Here is a 20,101-nt window from a genome sequence, read left to right as displayed (position 1 = left end):
TCAGTTTTTGCTTCCTTTGGCTTTTTCAGTAAGTTCAATGATCTGCTTTGGCCTGGATTCTGTGACAACACAGCTTTCTGTGCAGCCAATTAGCTGGAATTTATTCAGCTGAAAACCCTTACAGGCTGTTTTATATAAGGCCAGTAGTATCAGCACATGGCCGTCCCTCCATGGAGGCTCACAATCTATGAAAAGGGGTAGGGGGTGAGATGGCAAGAGCTAAAAACTTCAGGCCCAGCAACGTTCTTAACAATGACCAGCTTGAATAGAAACAGTTCAGGAGAGGAGGAGCCAAACGGAACTGGTATTCTAAAGGAAGCCAAGGACTGGGTTCTGCTTTCTGTTTCTCCCTGTGCTGTAACCTGTGGGAATGGCTGCTGCCAGATGACAGTTGAGGGGGGTCTCTCAACAGAGGGGACTGAATGGCCCTGCAATCCCATCTCTCTTCCTGCTGCAGTCAGGTGGAGTGGCCAATATGTTAGGGTGACCATATGGAAAGGAGGACAGGGCTCTCAGATCTTTAACAGTTGCATAGAAAAGGGGATTTCAGCAGGAGTCATTTGTATCCAGCCTCGTGTGGTGCAGAGTGGTAAAGCAGCAGTTTTCTGCAGCTGAAACTCTCCCCACGGCCTGAGTTCGATCCCAGCGGAAGCTGGTTTCAGGCAGCTGGCTCGGGTCGACTCAGCCTTCCATCCTCCTGAGGTCGGTAAAATGAGTACCCAACTAGCTGGGGGAAAGGTAATAACGGCTGGGGAAGGCAATGGCAAACCACCCCGCTATAAGGCCTGCCAAGAAAACGTCAGCAAAAGCTGGTGTCCCTCCAAGAGTCAGTAATGACTCAGTGCTTGCACGAGAGGTTCCTTTCCTTTCCATTTGTATCCATGCAGCACTTGGTGAAATTCCCTCATCATCACAACAGTTGAAGCTGCAGGAGCCCTGCCCTCTTTTGTAGAGTTACCAGATTCAAAAGGGGACAGTCTCAGGTTGTCCTGGTGGGTACGGCGATAAACCCTGTGCCATTTCAGAGATCATGGGTGAGCAGAACTTGCAGGAATTTGTACAGCAGATACCCCCTGTCACCTCCCCTCGAGAAGAGCTGGAAGAAGCGCTTTGTACTCCTACACAAACGCGCATGCACACACATCCATTTTAGGGCTGGTTAAAAAACAAACATTTGCTGAATTGTGCTAGTGTTGTGGCCCAAACATTACAAAGATGCTTCTTATGGTTCAACACACTTTTATTGATAGAAAGGAATTCACATTGCAATGGAGAGAAGACGTACCTCTGCCAAGGAGCACCCTTCTCTGAGGCTTGCTGGGTTTTTCAGCTGTTTTATTAGCCAGTTCGGCAGAAGCAACTAGAGCATGAACAGAAAGCTTGTTTACCAAAATGGAAATTCTAGCTGACCATAACTTTCCTGCAGACTTGTTACCAAGGCGACTAGGGAAAGGGGGATCTTGCTCGGCTAGGGAAAAAGGGAAAGTGTAGCTTTCCTGCTGTCCCTCGGTTTGCATAAGCGAGATACAGGTGGATGTGTGGGGGTCTTGTGAAACGCAGACGGTTTCTAAAAGATGCTGCTCAGCTATTTAACAATGCCCAAGGTCTGACCTTTCCATTAGATTGATCAAACATGGCTTCTCTCATGTCAAGATGAAGCCCAAGATATGGCTGTGGCTGCAACACTAGGGATGGGCTTCAGAAGCTATGAGCCAGGAGTGGGGGGCACAGAGAAGGAATTTCTAGGGTGATTATTAAGTTAACAGGTTTTAACTTCCACGTTAAATGTGTCTTAACATTAGATTTTAACCAGGTTTATTTGGAAAGCAAGTCACATGGATTTCAATGGGGTTTTACTTCCAAATAAGTGTGGTCAGGATTGCATTGTTAGACCATCATTTTAGACATGCACTTACCTGAGAGTAAGTTCCATTGAACCTGATGAGGCTTATTTCTGAGTAGTCATGTACGGGGCTTACAATATAGGCTTCAATTTCATACAGGGTTACTCTGATGTAAGCACTAATGAAATTAATTACCCAATATAAGTGGATAGGTTATATTTATATCCATTGTGGGGCAGGCTTGGGTCATGCTGGATCAGACCAAAAGCATATCTAGGCCAGGCTCTGCTTCCCACAGTCAGAAGCCATTCCTACTGAGTTAATAGTATGCCAGGCCTGGATTCTCCATACTCTTCTGGAGAAGGCCTACACCAGCAGCTGATTGTGTAAACAACGTTTGCTTCTTTTGCTCCAAACATGTGGTTTCTTTTGCTCCTGCAAATCTCACAATTTATTTATTTATTGCATTTTTATACCGCTCAATAGCCAAAGCTCTCTGGGCGGTTCACAAAAGTTACAAGATCTGTGCCCTCCATAAATACCAAGATAAAACTCAGATTGTGTGATAGAAGTTTGCATAAACATCCTTAAGCTTGATTCACGTCAATTTCGCTTCAGATGATCTCTGATGGTAATGTCCATGCCTGCAACAGCCAAGCCCAAGCTCCCCTGGGCCATGGTCAAGCCCATCCCCATGCTTCAGGCTGCTCTAATTCTTAGGCCTCCCTTCCTCTGTCCCCAAGCAGAGATTAGGACTGCAACCATCCATTCATTTTATCTCCACTTTAAAGACCAATGGATAGTGTTGGAAAGCCTGAGGGCTGCTGTCCACCTTCCTCTCTTTCACACACCTCTCTTCAGTAGCAGCTCACTCTCAGCAGAGGCTCTCTAGCTTTGCAGTTTGTTTTAGTGGTGGGCTGGCTGCTGTGATCTGGGCTACATGAGAAGGCTTTTGGGGTGGGGAGTCAGAGACCTGCCACTAATAATTAGCTGTTAGACACCTGCTGCAGGGAAGAAAAGGAGAATGCAGGAGCAATTGGCCCATTGGCCGTGGAACAGGACGGGCCCATGAGACAGAGGGCAATGTGATCGGCTAGCTGCAGGGCTGTACTGAACGGTTGCTGAAGGTGGAAGGGAAATTGAATGCGCAGGTGAGAGAGGGAGTGTGGACCTGTGCTGGGAGATTTTGCTGCCGTGAATACAGCAGAGCACTCTCAGTGATGAGAAAAAGATACATCCCAATCCTAAGACCATGGGCTTGTTTATACAGCTTGTTTACCCTAACCTAAACGCGCATATTCACGTTTCAGGACACATGACGCAGCTGTCCATTCGCCGTAGTGCTGGGTTTTTTACACGATAATCCGCATATTCGCATTTGCGATTTACAGTGACTTTTCGATCACGTCCGAGTTTGCACCACGTTATGGTTATGTGTCTTTGGGGGAGTTAAATCGCATTTTGACATGTGGGCAAAGCTTTGAGGGTAGGACAACATGATTGGCCGATTTCCCACCTATCAGCTGCCTCGTTCCTTCGTGCCGTTTTTAGTTTGACTTCTCTGATTCTCCTGCCTCGTTCCCCCCCCCCCCACTCCCAGTTTGTCTGTTATATGAATCTGCGGAGTTCTGCATATAAAATTTATAGCTTCCATCAACTTTACTCTGTAGCATCTAATCTGCGTATATGCGCATTTATAACTGCACTATAAAAAAAATTCAGGGAATAAATTGCTGCTGCTGCTGCACTGTGACGTTCTTTACCTAGATTCAAATCAACGAAAATTCGGGTTTATATTTAATGAGGAGCAATCCCATTGTCGCATATATGGGGGCCCTGTGAGCTTGTCAGAATTTGCTTTTCTGCTAACTGACCGATGGTGAGGCCTTGCTCAGATGTAGTACAGGCGGATGGATGGAGGTCCGAAAAGGCCTCCAGTCAGGCCTGGTACAAAGCATCTCTGCTTGACTGGCAAATGGGGGAAGAGGAGAGGATGCCCATGGCCCAGGAAAGCCCTCCAAGTGGCCCTCAGTGCTGGTGCCTGGATCTAGAGTGGTTCCAGTTTGTAAAATAATGAAGACCACTGTGCTAAGATGTGAGGGGGCAGGGGGAGAAGAAGGGAGGAAGATGTTGGAGATTGCGTTCAAGCTGGTGGGCTTCAAGCAGAGCGGATGAGATCAGAGCAGTCAACCTTTCAGTTAGGGCAGGGTGCAGGCAATATAGATGGAGAAATGGAAGGGGCAGGAAACGTGGCAGATGGAATAGCAGGTTCTCATCATATAGCAAAATGAATAAAATTCGGTGACTAAAAAAAGGTGCACTTTTTATTATTTCAATAGGGTCTTAAAGCAATTAAACATGTTTTCTCTTTTAAAAACAACTTGTTGCAAATTAAATCGGTAAATGTGCATGTAAAATCTATATTTGTACTTCTTAAAAATGAATCATATGCTCCGTTACGAGATACATTGGCACTAGTCCAGCTAATATTATTTGTGATATCAGATCCATTGAAACCAATGGGGCAATTTAGTTAAGGTTCATGTAATTCCATTTCTTTCGATGGGATTTAGGACTCTTTCAGTTGAAGGCTTCTGGTGCCACCAATCATTGGACTTCCACTGTAAAGCACAAGCTGAATTTCCATGTACTAACGAAATTGCTCCTACATGTCCATGTCGCCCTGATTCGGATCAGGACCATGGTGTTCCAGGAGCTGTGTGAGTTTGGGTGAGGGGAGGTTTATCCTCTTGTTCTAGAATGCCATAGTCCCAATTAGGGCTGTGCACGGACAACCGGTTTCGTTTCGGAGCCCATTTTGGACCTTCCGAAACAGGCCCGTTTCGTTTCGGGGGACACCCCCCCCCATTTCGTATCCGAATCCGAAGAAAAATTCAGACCTCCGAAACGCTATTCGGACGCCATTTTCTCCATTGACATGCATTGTCTGAAAGAAATGCCTGTAACTACTTCATTTTAATGATAGAACAATGACATTTGGTGAGCTTACAGATACCTTGGAGATGCTTATGTGTGTCCAATTTTAGACAGATCTTTCCATCGGTTTTCTTGCAATGATTTTTTAAAATCATTGCAATGTACAATGTACCATGTACATTGATGGTGCTATATAAATAAATAAATAATAATAAATAATAATAATAATAATAATAATAATAATGTGAGTACCAGTCATTTCAAAGTGCTATAACTTCCTCATTTTTCCAGAAACACACATGTAACTTTGCATCATCATAGAATGTAAGCAGGGCTTGATGCATGGCAATTTTGAAGCACATTCACTGATTTTTAGGATTATTTTGAAGATTTTACCCTCAAACCATCCCCCCATTCACAAAAAGCAAAGGAACACAGGCAATAATTAGGACAGCCTGTACTTCCTCCTGCCAATTTAGGTAAGAACTTGTCAATCACGGCTGCCAATACGCACAGAGCTTTCTGAACTTGGCTAAAACCCTTAAAATCACTAAAAGTCAGCGGATGGACCTATGTGCTTCAAAATTGCCATGCATCAAGCCCTTCTGAAGATCTACTATGGTGCTAATTTTCAGGTCTGTATCTGTACTTTCATTTCTTTTTTGAGGGGGAAACTACCTCTCAAGATACTAGTTTCAGGTTGTTTTGGACCTCAGCTGAATTGTTTTGGATCCGAAACACCCCTATTCATTTCGGATTCAGGGTTCTTTATTTTGTTGCTAAAACAGGATGGAGGATGTATGGGGGATGAAGGGAAGAGCAACGAGGGGAGATGTGACCAGCTTCCTTGGCGGGGGAGAAATGCAGCTCTCTGGCCAGCCTGAAGCCATGAAAACAGCGCCCCCAGCGGTATCACCTTCAACATCACACAGCTACACCTCCACAAAATGCCACAAGCTTCCAAAACCAGGCAGCCACGCCACTGTTTTATTTATTGTTGTTGTTGTTGTTGTTGATGTTATTATTGGATTTATATACCACCCCATAGCCGAAGCTCTCTAAACTGGTTCATATAATTGTTCCACACCAGAAAATAATCAACAGATTTTCCTCAGTGTGAGAAAATATGTGAGAAGCAGGGAGCAAACATGGCATAACACGGGACAACTGCAGGAGACGAATAACATAGTGTGGACAATCCTAAAAATCCCACTTAGAAGGCAAGCTGATAGCACCTTAAAATCTCCATCTGGAAGAGCCCTTCCTCATGACTAAATATTGCAGGATCAACGCCAGACTGCTTTTCTATGTCAACGAAGAACCAATTTGCTCAGTTCTGAAATTACGGGGTTTCTTTGCCCTTTATAACGACTTGGATATTTCATCTCATGTGAATGAGCTGCTTTGACCAATAACTACCCGCTCTTCCTTTGGGACAGTTCTAGGTCCTCAGTTGTCTGTTAACAGAAAGGCGTATTGTAGGGGTACATACCGAAAACACACACACACACACACACACACACACGGGAATGGGCTTTGGTGCTCAGATAGTGGAGTGATTTACTTCAGTCCATGGCATTTTGGACCCAAGGAGGAGGCTTGCTTCAGTTTTCTGACGCTTTGGATGTCTCCCCATTGACTGATTATATGACAACTGCCACTGTCAATGTGGGAAGGAACTGCTCTGAAGGTGTGTATTGGGACAGTTGTCAAAGCCCTCGTATTGGCCTTCAGAGTAGGCCTTCCTCACACTGACCGGAGCAGTTGTCGTATAATCATTCAATAATGGGGAGGCTGGACCTGAAAATGGCTGGTAGGGAGAAGTCCACCCAAATTGAGGAAACAGGGGCTTTGCTTGGGCTTACCCCTTCCCCAGCCATTTTCAGGGGTGCGGCCTATTCCCCCCTTTGACAGCTTCCCCCTCAGAGCATAACTAGGCTTGGAGCGGCATCATGCCTGAAACAGTCTGTTTGGGGCTTAAATAATGCAGCAAGTTGTAGATGAGGGACCACTTTCTCCATTGCAATTCGTCATTGATCCTGTGGGAAGAAAGAAGAGTTGTTATTCGGGTGCAAGGATTTGTGGGTGTCGTTTGAAAAAGCCAAGCAGCTATGAAGCACAGCCTGCTTAATCTCTGCTTGACAGGCTGCTGTTGTAATTGCAACAGCGGGGTCAGAAGAAAGCGTGGCAATGCTGGCTGAGAGAGATGATTTTGGCAGGGATGAGGCGGATTTGGGATGTAGTGGAGGACAAGAATTTTTTGTTGCCTGAGGAAGGATGTCTGAAGTTTATGGAGATGACTGCTGGATTGAGGACAGCTGGGCTGTATTGGTCTTAGAATATTGCTAGTAGTCCATTTGTGCTTGAAAGATTAATAAACCTATCTCAAGTAGGATGTCTTGGGGGCTGCCTATACATTGTCTTTGCCCCAGTGTGGCTCCGAATCCGGGCTGCATCAGTTATATGATGCAGCCACGGATTCAGAGCCACCCCAGGGCAAAGAGCCGAAAATTCGCAGCTGAAAAGTTGGGGATTTACCCCAACTTTTCCTGTCCGAGTGAGGTCAGCACGGCTCTTCCGCCATCTGTCCTCACTTCAGTTCTGCACTGGGGGCATTCCCAGGTGGAAGGTGATCTCCTATTGGTTGCTGGAAGCTGCAGGAGGGGGCAGGCTCAGCAAGGCTAATGGCCACCAGAAAGCCCACACTGTGTCCCCCAGTGGGGATTATTCGCTGCCACCTCACAGCAGGGATACCACAGGGTCTGGTGGTGGAGTAGCACCAACTCAGCACCGTTGAGGCAGCCTCTTAGGCCCTTTCTACACCTAAGGATTATCCCAGGAAAATGGAGGGATTGTCTCTGCCTGCTCCCGGGATCCCCTGTGTGTCGTTTGCATGCACAGGGGTGATCCCGGGACAATCCCGGAGGAAAAGGCAGATGTAGAAATGGCCTTAGTTTCAAGTACTTTTGTTTCATTCAAAATGTGAAGTGCATCTTTGTTAATTTGAGAGAGGGTTATCGAAGGGAGAAGACCATTCCAAAATGCAGCAACGTGTTGTTTCTTTTCTAACCTTTAGTGGCAACCATTTTCTCTGCTTCTTTCTTTTGCTCGTCCTCCAAGACTTTCATTTTTGCATCATATGCATCTGCCAGGGCTTTCCACTCTTTTCTGTTGTTCAGCAATCTTTCATACATTGGCTGGATTTCTGCATGGAAGCGTGAAAATTCCTGAAGCAAACGAAAGAAAAGCAGGCAGAAACTCAGAAACAGAACTATTGTCCATAGTGGGAGGACCTGAGTCCCCTACACAGTGCCCAGTCTTTCTCACTGGCCACAAGAACCTGTTCTGCTCCCTTCTTCATTTTTATAAGCCTTCAACTCCATTTCTGCACCCCTTCCCTTCCCTCAAAAATCTAAATAGTTGGAGCAACATAAACCAAGAAATTTTGGTGCAAATTTTTGTCATCTGGGTAAAAATATCATCTGGGTTGTCCATAAAAAGTGACTGAACAAAGGATGGTAAATGGCTATTGCAGAAGCAACTTGGTTTCCTAAATTATGCCATGATTTTGCCTGCCAGCATCCTTTGAGCAAATAGAGATGTGTTGATGTTGAAAATCATTACTTCTGATTAAAGATTCTTTCCCTAAACTATCTGAAGTGTAGCTAGTTGTGGTTCTCATGGATCGTGTGTGCTAACTAGGGCTGTGCATCACTTCGGATCTGAATCCCGAATCCAAGGCGAATCAGGGTGATTGGAGGGTTTTGAAACAGATCTGAATTGAACCAGGTCCGAATCAGTCCAAAGCAAATCGACATGATCCGAATCCATTTGGATTGAGTCTGACATTTTTCAAGCACAGATAGATATGAAAATTGGCACCATGATAGGACTTCAGTAGGGCTTCGTACCTGCCAAGTTTGAAGCACATCGGTTCATCCCCTGATTTTTTTTAAATTTTGGGTTTTAAATTTATTTATTTTAAAATATGCTGTCATTTTAAAGATAAAGAGATGAAACTTAGTATCATGATAGCTCCTAAGTAGGGCTTTAGGCATGCCAAGGCTGAAGCATATCAGTTCAGGGGGGGAAATGAAATTACAGATACATGAATATTAGACCGTGGTAGGTCTTCAGTAGGGCTTTAGCCATGCCAAGTTTGAAGCAGATCGGTTCAACCCTTGTTTTCTGATGGAATTTATAAATATGTGCTTTATGATTGTGTACTGCTTGTGCACAACACACAGCACACACACACACACACACACACACAAAGCAAAAGACACTGAGAGACTAAACAACATAGAACTCACAGATTATTATTATTATTATTGGCTGTGCTGCTTATAGTGCAATAAGATGGACCCTGAAACAATCCTCCTTCTAGCCTCCTATTAAGGGGATGCCAAAGCATCTCTCACTGTCTATGTTTTGAACCACTGTGCCCGTCTTGCAGGGCCAGTTTATTTGTTTTCTGCTGGCCTCTCCGTGCCCACCCGCATAGCTGCTTCTCTGCCTGCCTGCCTGCCTGAGCACCTGCACACTTCTCCAATATGATCTGTCTGGTCCTGCCTTGCAGGGCTGGTTTGTGTTTCTGGCTTTGCTTTGGCTCAATTTCTGTGGCACATTGCTCCCAGCCAGGTAATGTGTGTATTGCAGGCAGTGTACTTTCCCTATTTCTCTCTGGATGGGAAGAGCCTGGGGATGTGTCAGCTTCAGAACAAACAAAAAGTAGGGGAGATTTGCACTTGAAGGGATAGTGTGAGCTTGAATGAATACACACCTCCTCAAATAGCTCTTTGCTTTGAGTGGCTGCTTTAATTGTTTCCTTGAAAAATCACATTCCTAGCAGTGGATTATAGAAATTCCACTGCACAGATGTGTCTGAGATTTAGCACATATGAGTAACTCCAAGGCATCTGTAAGGTCACCAACTTTCAAGTTTCTATCTTGAAAAATAAAAATGTTATAGGCGTTTATCATTTCCAATGCAAGTCTACGGGAAAATAAAAAATCTGAATAATTCGGACATCTGAATCGCGATTCAGATCTGAGGTGAGGCGGACTGGGTCTGAATCGATCCAACGTGAATTGGGCTCAATTCAGAAGGTCCAAATTGGGATTCAAAGTGAATGGGGGGTGGGTGGGTCTGTGCACAGCCCTAGTGCTAACTGCTTACCTTATATACAAATGTGCACACAAAGTCAATGAAACCGACTTGAAGTTTTGGAAGCTCCGCAGCTTTCTTTCTGTCCATCATAGGCTAGGAGAAAACAGCAATAACTTTTTAAACTATAATTCTTCCTGAGTTCTGTCCCTTTCCTATACTCTACTGTGGCTAAGAAGCCCAAGCCAGAGTGATGCTATGTATGCAGATAACAGCACACTCTGTTCTCAGTGGCACCCCATAAGTTCTGTGGGACAAAGTACATGGGCTGCTGCTGCAATCAGCAAGACTTTTGGAGAACAGGAAAATCTGGGACTCATAAAACCTGAGGTCCTCTGGCTCAGGTTTAGCCCCCCACCTCAGTGATGTTCCCAAATGTACCCCTTTATTATCTCCTGGATAAGTGAGTGGCTGCCATTTCCTCCTGTTGGCAAAAGGATACCATGCAGTGGAGGCCAAGTCTCCTCACTGTCCCTGAAATTGGTTGACCTGGCTTCCATAAGACGACCCCACAGTCAGGAGCACAACGTGTCCTTGTAATACATAGACCAATTCTTCCACTCAGCCCGTTCCTCTTCCCGTCATAATGATGAACATGTTGCTATTCAGCAAGAGAAGCTTGAACACAAGATAGCCTTGGACTTCTTAGAATTGGAAGCAAAGCCTTGGAGGCAAGTTGGTGGGAGAATGAGGACAGGGAACGACTCAATGAACATCTCCTTTTTGTGGTCCACTTACAATAGGCTGTTGCTGAAGGACAGATATTTCCATGTCTCCCTGTTCCCAGAATTCAGCTGCTACAAGTAGCGCCACCTGCAGCCAAGAAGAACAAACACCTCAACTTTGGGGCATCTCCATTTTAGCAGCGGCCATACTCGATCAGAAACCCTCTTATCACGATCAGTGCTCACTTTTAGAAGCAGCGTAGAAGCATGCTTCAATGGCCATTTCTTTATTTCTTTATTTATTTATTTAGAGTATTTTTATCCCGCACCTCAGCCAAAAGGCTCTCGGAGCGGCTTACAATGTATCAATAAAGAAGACAGTCCCTACTCTCAGGCTTACATTCTAAAAAAAAAAAGACACGACTCACAAGGAAAAGTGGATGGGGAGGGAAGAGGGAGAAAATAAAAAGAAATTAAGGAGACTGCTTAGGCTGGTGAGAAGGCCCTGCTCCGTCCTCTCATCTCCCAATGGAGGGGCAAACCAACAGCTCCTTCTTCCCCACAAGGTGAAGATGTTAGCCCTGGGGGGGGGGGGGGTCCAACTGAAGCAGGCCCCGATACTGAAGCAGGCCCCATTTCTTTGCCAGCAGACTTTTTGTTTCCAGCTTTTATAGAACTGTACTCTGAACACTTTTTTCATATTAAAACAGAGTTGCTAGTCAATTCTTTTAGGCTGCCTTGCTTTTAAATGTTATTGATAGTATATGAGGACTACCAGTGAGTGGGTGGAAACAAGTTATGTAAACTGCCCAGAGAGCTTCGGCTATACAAATGCAATAAATAATAATAAAAAATGCAATAAATAATGAGCAATAATATTGATGATGATTATGATAGTGATAATAATGTATTATTATCGCCCCAATTTCCCAACTGTTAGAGTTCAGATTATTGGGGCAGGCACCTGTCTCCTGTTTATGTCATTTTGTAAAGCACCTTATACACAGACGGAGCTGTTAGATAATAAGTTAATCAATTAAATGATCGTGAAACCTAGGATTATGCAAATTGTTGTTTAGTGTTAAAGAGTAGGCTTGACTTATCAGGCACCTGACCTTACTCTGTACTTCCCAGGGCTTTGCGATAGCAGATAAGTCACAGGCAGTCATCATCATAGCCCTGTGGGAAAGAAACATTAAGCAAAGAAACGGACAGGAAATCAGCATAGTTGCTTTAAGACTGGCAAGATAAGTACTATTCACCCTGTCACAGGGTGCTTCCAGACAGGGTTTTTCTAGCACCATTGCCCTTCCTCATTCACAGAACATTAAGGGGGAGGGGGTTTCCAGTGCATCTTAGAATCGAAGACATAGGGTAGGCACTATATGTTATCGCCTGCTTTTGTTCCACATTCGTTATGGTTTGATCCAAGGGGTAAATCTGTGTTAGGTACTCAGCAGCAAGTCTCACAGAAGGAATGGGATTCACTCTGTGTCAAGGTGTGCACAACGGGCGTGTGGATCAGTGGGTACATAGGGTTGTATCCAATGTTAGTCTAAAGTCCCATTCATTTCAATGGGTCTGTTCTAAGTAGGATTAACACGGAATGCAATGTCATAAGAACATAAGACGTGCCCTGATGCTGGATCAGACCGAGGGTCCATCTAGTCCAGCACTCGGTTCACACAGTGGCCAACCAGCCCTCGGCCAGGGAACAACAAAGCAGGACATGGTGCAACAGCACCCTCCCACCCATGTTCCCCAGCAACTGGGGCACACAGGCTTATTGCCTCAAATACTGGAGATAGCACACAACCATCAGGGCTAGAAGCCATTGATAGCCTTCGCCTCCAGAAATTTACCACCCCCTTTTAAAGCCATCCAAATTGGTGGCCATCACTACATCTTGTGGTAGTGAGTTCCATATTTTAGCTATGCGCTGTGTGAAGAAGTGCTTCCTTTCATTTGTCCTGGATCTCCCACCAATCAGTTTCATGGGATGACCCCGGGTTCTAGTATTTTGAGAGAGGGAGAAAAATGTCTCCCTGTCCACCTTCTCCACACCATGCATAATTCTGCACACCTCTATCATGTCTCCCTTTAACCTCCTTTTTTCCAAGCTAAACAATTCCAGTTTCTTTCTTACTGCAGAAAGAAAAGGCAGAGAGAGAAAAAGATGGAGTTGCTGCGCAATGCTTCCTGACTGGTAGCATTACGAGCCCTGGGTGTGGAAAGACACACACACACACCCGCAGTCAGCAATCTAGGCTCTGTATATTTTGCGCTAAATAAAGCTGACAAGTAGGCTTCAAAGAACACATCATCAAGAAGGCATCCATATGGGCTGGCAAAATAAAAACAAACAGAAATATGGAAGAGAGACCTGCCTGGCAGGGAGAAACAGTAGAACTTTGGGGGATTTAAACCTGGCTATAGAAAGGTTGGAGATATCAGTGTAGTATGCCCTGGGGCTGTTGCACAACAGAATTCTGAATCAAGTTATTCTGAACCAGCTCATACTGATGCCTACTTGTATCGTTTTACTTTGATTTCTTTTCTTTAAATTTCAGTTGGCGTTGGAGGAGGCAATCTATCATGTGACTGGATAAAAGGGTCGTCTCTTTTGACCTTGAACTGAAATCTCCTTAATCCTGGGCTTATAGTTCTTAGCAAAGACTTAGTAGCAGTGTGAGCTGTCATGCCTATCCTTAAATGTATATAGGATGCACCACGGAATGCTGACTAATCTATTGCAAAGTATTGCTTTCGTTCCTAAGACAGAAGCCTGCAATGAGTTATTGATTGCAACTCTTTCAATGTTGGGAGGCGAGGAGGTTGCTAGTGCAGCCCCTGGCATTGCCCAGGTCCTTCAAGGTTCATTTTGAATCCTCTGCTCCAACTTGGCTCCCGAAGGCTGCAGCTAAAATGATTCATCCAACCCAATTGGCTTAAATGGCTGAGAGGCTCGCTCTGCTCTGAGTGTGACCTTTCCTGGGAGGAAACCATTAAAGCTACTTAAATCACAGAGTGGAGTGAGATTGGGGGCTGTCTAAAGGTCGTCTTCGCCCCGTGGTGGCTGCGATTCGGTGCTGCGTTGGTTATATGACACAGTCAGCGATTCGCGGCCACCGCGGGGCAAATGGACCAAGCTGAGCACTTACCCGACTTTTCCCGCTGAAGCGAGGTCAGCACGGCTCTTCTGCCGTTGGACCTCACTCTGGCGTCGCACCGGGGGCATTTCCAGGCAGAAGGTGACCTCTAATTGGTCGCCGGAAGCTGGCCAAGGGGCAGGGGGCAGGCCCAGTGAGCCAAACGGCCACTGGAAATCCTTCATTTGGATTATCTGCTGCTACCCCACAGCAGTGAAACTGAAGGGTTTGGTGGCCGCGCAGTGCTGAAGCGTCACCATGAAGGCAGGCTCTGGGTGTGGTTCCTGGCTCCCAATTACCCTTTACCAATTGCTGCAGAGTGTGCCCCGACCCCCATCATGTGGGGTTAGGGTCTCTCAATGGCTACACCTGCCTCCCGAGCACATTACTGAACAGCTTGTCGCAGTACAAATATTTACTTAGACGAAGTAGCACACCGTTTATGCTCTTTAATCACTGTGATTCATGGATTCAGGCAAATGTTTTTTTTAAGCTCACTTACATGACAATCTCTTTTCTCGTTGCCTCCAGAGATAAATATTCAACCCACTCTTTTTCATTGTCATAGGCTTTGGCTTCATCAACAATTTTCTGAAACATTGTTCTCTTCCTTTAGAAAAAAAAAAGATTGTAGATAAAAAACAAAAGAAGTCTGAACCCATTTCTGTAGATAAGTTTCATAGAAATTCATATCAGCAGCCCAATGCTAAGAGCAAAAGTCGTTGATAATTCCCCACACACACACACTATCCAGGTTCTCTAATTTCATACACCATCACTGTATGAAATTAGATTTTGATTGCCTTGGATCAGCCCTACCATAAGGCTGAGATTGGGCTTCTCTAAAGAAGCGATTTATTGCATGCTCACGATTGGCCATTCATGGTCGTTTGCGGATCATGGTAGTTTGCTATCCGCTGGAAATCTTCCTATTAAAAGAACCATTTTTAATGTGGCAGTATCTGGAAAAAAGCAGGATCTTCCACCACCAGACGGTGCTGTCTCAATTGAAGTGAATGGAGGGGAAGTATTCAATTCAAACCTTGTGGATGCCTCTCTCTGCCCCTGTAATGCAGCCCAGAACAATTGTGCTAAAGAAGCAGGAAGCACAAAGCCCTGGGTAAGCAATAAAATTTCCCGTTAATGTAGAGACAGTTAGTGGGGCACCTGTTCCAAGCAGCACAATTTGGGAACTGTTAGAAGGCAGCAAGTTAGGCAACAGAGTTGGGAAGGGATATGGAAACAACGAGTGTTGAGAAATATGTCTGTGAGGATAAAAGAAAATTATTATAAGATTGTATGGAGGTGGTACCTAACCCCGGTAAGATTAAATAAAATAAATAAGATGAATTCAGCAAGCTGCTGGAGAGGTTGTCAAGAGAAAGGAACGTATTTACATATGAGGTGGGAATGTGAATTTGTACTAAAATTATGGAAAATGGTGTTTAATGAGATAAAAGAAATTTTAGGAATGGAGATTGAAGAGACACCTATAGTGGCATTGTTATCATTATATGGAGAATTGAGTTGTAATAAAGAGACAAAAGAATTGATAACGAATTTGTTAACAGCAGCAAGATTAATGATATCTAGGAACTGGAAGGTTCAAGGGGATTATCATATAGAAGATTGGTATAAAGAAATATGGGATATCGCTATTAATGATAAATTAACATGTAATATAAAAGTTAGAAGAGGAATGATAAAAATGAATGACTTTGAGGGAATATGGAAACAGTTTCTAGAATTTGAATTATTAAAGGGGAGAGGGAAAACACTTCCAGAAGAAGCAATGAGATTTTGGAAACATGAATAAGATCCCGTGGTTGGGGGGGGGAGCACTTTTATGTTAAGTATGATTATGTTAAGAGAATTAAGTTAGAATATATGTTTATCAAATGTTTATTTCATTTTATTGTGTATTATGTAGTATTGTTTTATTTGTATTGATGTATTGTTTGATGAATTAAATTTTAAAAAAATTTAAAAAAGAAGGCAGCAAGTTACTCTCTCTTTTTTCTGCATTAGGTACCAAATTGTATTGTGCCAGCTCTGAAATAAAAAGATCCATGTGGAGCAACCCAGGGAATTTTCTTAAGACTCGCAGCCTTACAGCTCCATCCTATCCTTGGCTTTAGCATGCCCCACCATGGTTAAACCATGTTCCAGACAAGGAACTGTGTGTTTTCTGCTTGTTTGCCTCTAAAATCATCCCTCTCCAACTCTTTTTTGTGTATTTTGTTTGCCTGTGGGAGCAGGGAGGCGATTGCCTCTGAAAGAAAAAGGTCAACAGCAGTCTATTTCCTAAGCAGACTGTGAGGGCCCTGAGATACATTGTCTGGACGGATACAAAACAAAACCCTCTCCTTTTTATTTACTTCACTCCTCCACAGGAAAGCACAGACATGGTTTAAAGAAAGATATCAACCATTCTCAATTTCTGTAGCAAATAGCTGAATACTTACTTGAAGTACAATGCTAAGTCAGTAGCTATAATGGCAATATCCATCAAGTGATTCACGTGTTCAAACTGCCTCCGGTTGAGATTCTGGTAAATGTTCAGGGACTGAAGGAGAGAGATGCACAGATCAGAGAGGAAAGTTAGTAGTACTCATCTGTCATGCGTCACCTTGGATATCTCTACCTCCCTGCCCCTAATACTTTACCTTAATGCCAGATATAATTTATTAATGCTGTGTCATATGGGCAAAACCTGAAGTAAATATCTATTTTTATTTATTTAAAAGATTTTATATTTCTCTTCCTCATAGACTAGGGTGACCATATGAAAAGGAGGACGGGCCCCCTATATCTTTAACAATTGTAATAGAGAAGGGAAGTTCAGCAGGTGTCATTTGTATGCATGCAGCACCTGGTGAAATTCCCTCTTCATCACAACAATTAAAGCTGCAGGTGCCCTGCCCTCTTTTGTAGCTGGTCACTCTACTATAGCTCCTACAACTTTAACTGTTGTGATGAAGAGGGAATTTCACCAGGTTCCCCATATATTCAGATTACACCTGCTGGAATTCCCTTTCAATACAACTGTTGTTAAGGATACAGGAGCCCTGTTCACCTTTTCATATGGTCACCCTATCATAGACCCCTGTTGAAGTACATAATTTATCTTAGTCTGAACCCAATCCCTTCGTGTTTCTTGAAGAAAAGTTCTTCTGTAAACCCCAAATTTGAAAAAAGAAAGCAGTTACAAATGCATTGAGTTCTTTTCTAGTTTTAGTGCTGTGCAGATTTGTAAATCAGTACTTACTCTGATAAAGCTGCAGAACTTTGGTTGGTATCTATTGGAAACTCTAATCTAATATTGCAGATTGGAGTTTCCCAGAAATCAATCTGACACAGCTTAAACCAACCTTAACGTTAAACATGTGACCACAAACCTCTTCCGAGAGCAGAAATTTGCCAAATTCCAAGTGGTGCCTCTCTAGAATTGAGGAGCCATGAAGTTTTGCTAAGGGATGTTGCGATCTATGAGCAAATATTTTAGATAAACAAAATAAACCGGGAATAATTAGAGCAATGGCAAATAAAATTTTAAGAAGCTAAGGGTGAAACCCTATGCATGTTTAGACAGATAAGCGAATTATAGCACACTCCTGACTGACCACTCACGAGAGTTTGCGGCTCATTTTGACAACATTGTGAGCCTCCTGCGCATCTCCCTCTCCTTTCCCCAGGTAATCCGTTTAAAAATAAACCTAGGTAAACCCGATTCTTCTGAAAGTTGAGCAATACAATGTCCACTAGAGGATGCTGTTCCCATTCAACTGTATGAACTGGGTGGTTTTAAATTACAGGCCATGTGGTCACTGCTCTCTTCTCATGTAATTCAGCTCGTTTCAAATGCGGAAGAAAAGTAGGAAGCAGAGCAACGGTAAGGAAATGTGATTTCTCCCCTGTCTGAAAGCACTCAAAGTCCTAAAACTCTTAGCATTCGGAGTTGTAGGACGTTTTTTTTTGTCTAAGCATGCATAGGATTCCTCCTTAAGTAAACTGTTATATTAGGACCAGAACAACAAAAACAACAGTGAGACATTCCCCTCCTTTTTTCTTTTCTTTTTTCTTTTTCTTTTTCTTCTTTTCTTTTTTGAAACCTGAAAATCCGAGGTCTTACTGCAAATAACTTGACCGTGAACGCTATGTACAAAATGATTGTGTCTTTCAGCAATGATATACGTGACCAGGACAGTTTACAGCAATTTAAAACAACAAAATACAGAACATTGCTGAAATTAAACAAGAATAAAATCTGAGTTAAAGCTGCAGACAGCAAAGAATTCACCCAGGTATTTAAAATAGAAAACTTCTTGGAAGGCATAGGCTAGGAGCGCAGAACTGCAGATTCAGGGGCCAAATCTTGTACTCCAGGGATCTCAATCCAGCCCTTCAGGGTTCGCCAGAAGGCCCCGCCCTCTTGCTTTGGCCCCACCCACTTCCCAGCTTTTGTGCATTGTGTCCCTAATTCTAAAAAGTTGAAATACCTCTCCAAAGGCTTAGTTACTGGTAGTAAAGAGTTTTAAGCTAAATTAGGTTGGTAAATTAGGCATTTTTGGAGGAAGTAATATTGGGTGTACCATGTGTTTCAGACTGCAGTTTCTTAATCTTGCAGGGTGGGGTGGGGTGGGGTGGGGAATGGATCTTAGAAAGAATGGAGTCCAACAAGGAAACACAATGGCTGCCTGGTTTGAAAGTAATTTCCTTCCATTCAATTCCTCTTGTATGGAAGGAAATTATTTAAAGCTGTAGAGACAGTCTACAGAATTTGGTAGGAGCTCCGCTCCAGTTCACCACATGACAATATACGTAAATCGTATCGCCACGAGTAGAGAACTACCTACTTCATCTGATAAAGATTGTTGGTTCCTCGATGGTCGATATCATGGCACAAAGCTGCAGTTACCATGGCGAGTGCTTCAAGATCCGTGTAGTACTGCTTCAGCTTGCCTGTCTACAAAGGGCAAAATTACTAATTAGCTAGTCTGCTAATTACCAGTACTCAAGAATGCTAGGCATTCTTGAGTACTGGTAATACTCATATACTTAATAGATTAAGACATATAGCAGAAAGTATGTTAGGAGTGGGAGATTTAAGTTGGTTAGAGGATAGAAAAGGAATGGAAAAAGAGTGGAAATTGGAAAATTTATAAGAGTAGTGACAACTATTGGGACCTTGGACACACTCCGTATACAGTTTTCAAACCATTTTCAAAGTGTCATATCCTGCTTGGTGTAGAGTTACTAGCAGTCAAGAATGTACTCTGCTGGGGATATTTTAGAAAAGCCTAAAAGGTTGAGCTTGTTGCACATTGCATTTAGTGTTAACAGGTTAAGACTTTCCTTTTATCCCGGGCATTCAACAACATATGTTGAGTTTTAACTGACCCCAAAACTAACTTTGGCCTGACTGAGTGTTTAAAATTTGTTTTCAATGTTAGCTGTTATGTTTTTAAATTTTGCATATTGATTTTTAATGTTTAGTCTTCTTAATCTAATCTTTTTAACTTTTGTAAACGGCCCAGAGAGCTTCAGTTATGGGGCGGTATATAAATGCAATAAATAAATAAAACAAATGAAATAAAACATGAGGTGAATGGGAGAGCATTTTCAAGTCGGAATCTGCCATGAAAAATTCCCTTCGTATAGAAAAGTAGTATGTCAGGCAAGAGGATTCTAGTCTAGCCTTCATCTTGACGTATTTGTTTTCTGTGTGCACAAGTTGGGGGAGCATTCAAATGTGAAATCCACATTCATGCAGCCTAAAATAATGTAGTCCAGGAAAATTTTTACTATTTTATTAGAATGTAAGCCTATGCGGCAGGCTCTTGCTATTTTATTGTTTTACTCTGTACAGCACCATGTACATTGATGGCGCTAAATAAATAAATAAATAATAATAATAATAATAATAATATTCCATGGGCTGTATAAACTGGCCCCCAGTCTTTTGCGGATTGATGGGAAGACCTGAATCTAAAACCTAGGCTCTTCATAGATGGGATAATAAATCCAGGAAATCTTACTTAGAAGCTGTTACAAAGACATGTATCTTTTATGCAAACCATTAGAAAAGACGAATTTATTTATTTATTTATTTATTGCATTTCTATATGGCCCAATAGCCGGAGCTCTCTGGGCAGGTCACAAAAATTAAAACCATTCAAAGTATAAAACAACAGTATAAAACCATAATCTAAAATACAATATAAAAGCTCAACCAGATAAAATCAGCAGCAATGAAGAACTGTATTCATTAATTAAGACTTATTCTTTGTATGAGCCAACCTTCGGTTTTGTATTTAAGGACAAATACTCTAACTCAAA

General features: G+C 43.1%; 1 protein-coding gene across 1 annotated transcript in view; it reads right to left on the bottom strand.

The window, feature by feature from the left end:
• The window catches only part of PDE6B (phosphodiesterase 6B), a 40,018-nt gene continuing 19,917 nt past the window's right edge, over positions 1-20,101 (bottom strand). Inside the window, exons 14-23 of the mRNA XM_063128454.1 lie at positions 18,619-18,728; positions 17,161-17,248; positions 16,228-16,328; positions 14,265-14,372; positions 11,729-11,792; positions 10,687-10,761; positions 9,961-10,044; positions 7,852-8,008; positions 1,286-1,360; positions 1-185 (exon numbers count right to left, since the gene is read on the bottom strand). Of these exons, the coding sequence (XP_062984524.1) occupies positions 1-185; positions 1,286-1,360; positions 7,852-8,008; positions 9,961-10,044; positions 10,687-10,761; positions 11,729-11,792; positions 14,265-14,372; positions 16,228-16,328; positions 17,161-17,248; positions 18,619-18,728 (1,047 nt within the window). The remainder of the gene's footprint in view (positions 186-1,285; positions 1,361-7,851; positions 8,009-9,960; positions 10,045-10,686; positions 10,762-11,728; positions 11,793-14,264; positions 14,373-16,227; positions 16,329-17,160; positions 17,249-18,618; positions 18,729-20,101) is intronic.

Source organism: Elgaria multicarinata, chromosome 6 (assembly GCF_023053635.1).
Source record: "Elgaria multicarinata webbii isolate HBS135686 ecotype San Diego chromosome 6, rElgMul1.1.pri, whole genome shotgun sequence".
Taxonomy (NCBI): Eukaryota; Metazoa; Chordata; class Lepidosauria; order Squamata; family Anguidae; genus Elgaria; species Elgaria multicarinata.
This window is presented reverse-complemented; position numbering and strand designations above follow the sequence as displayed.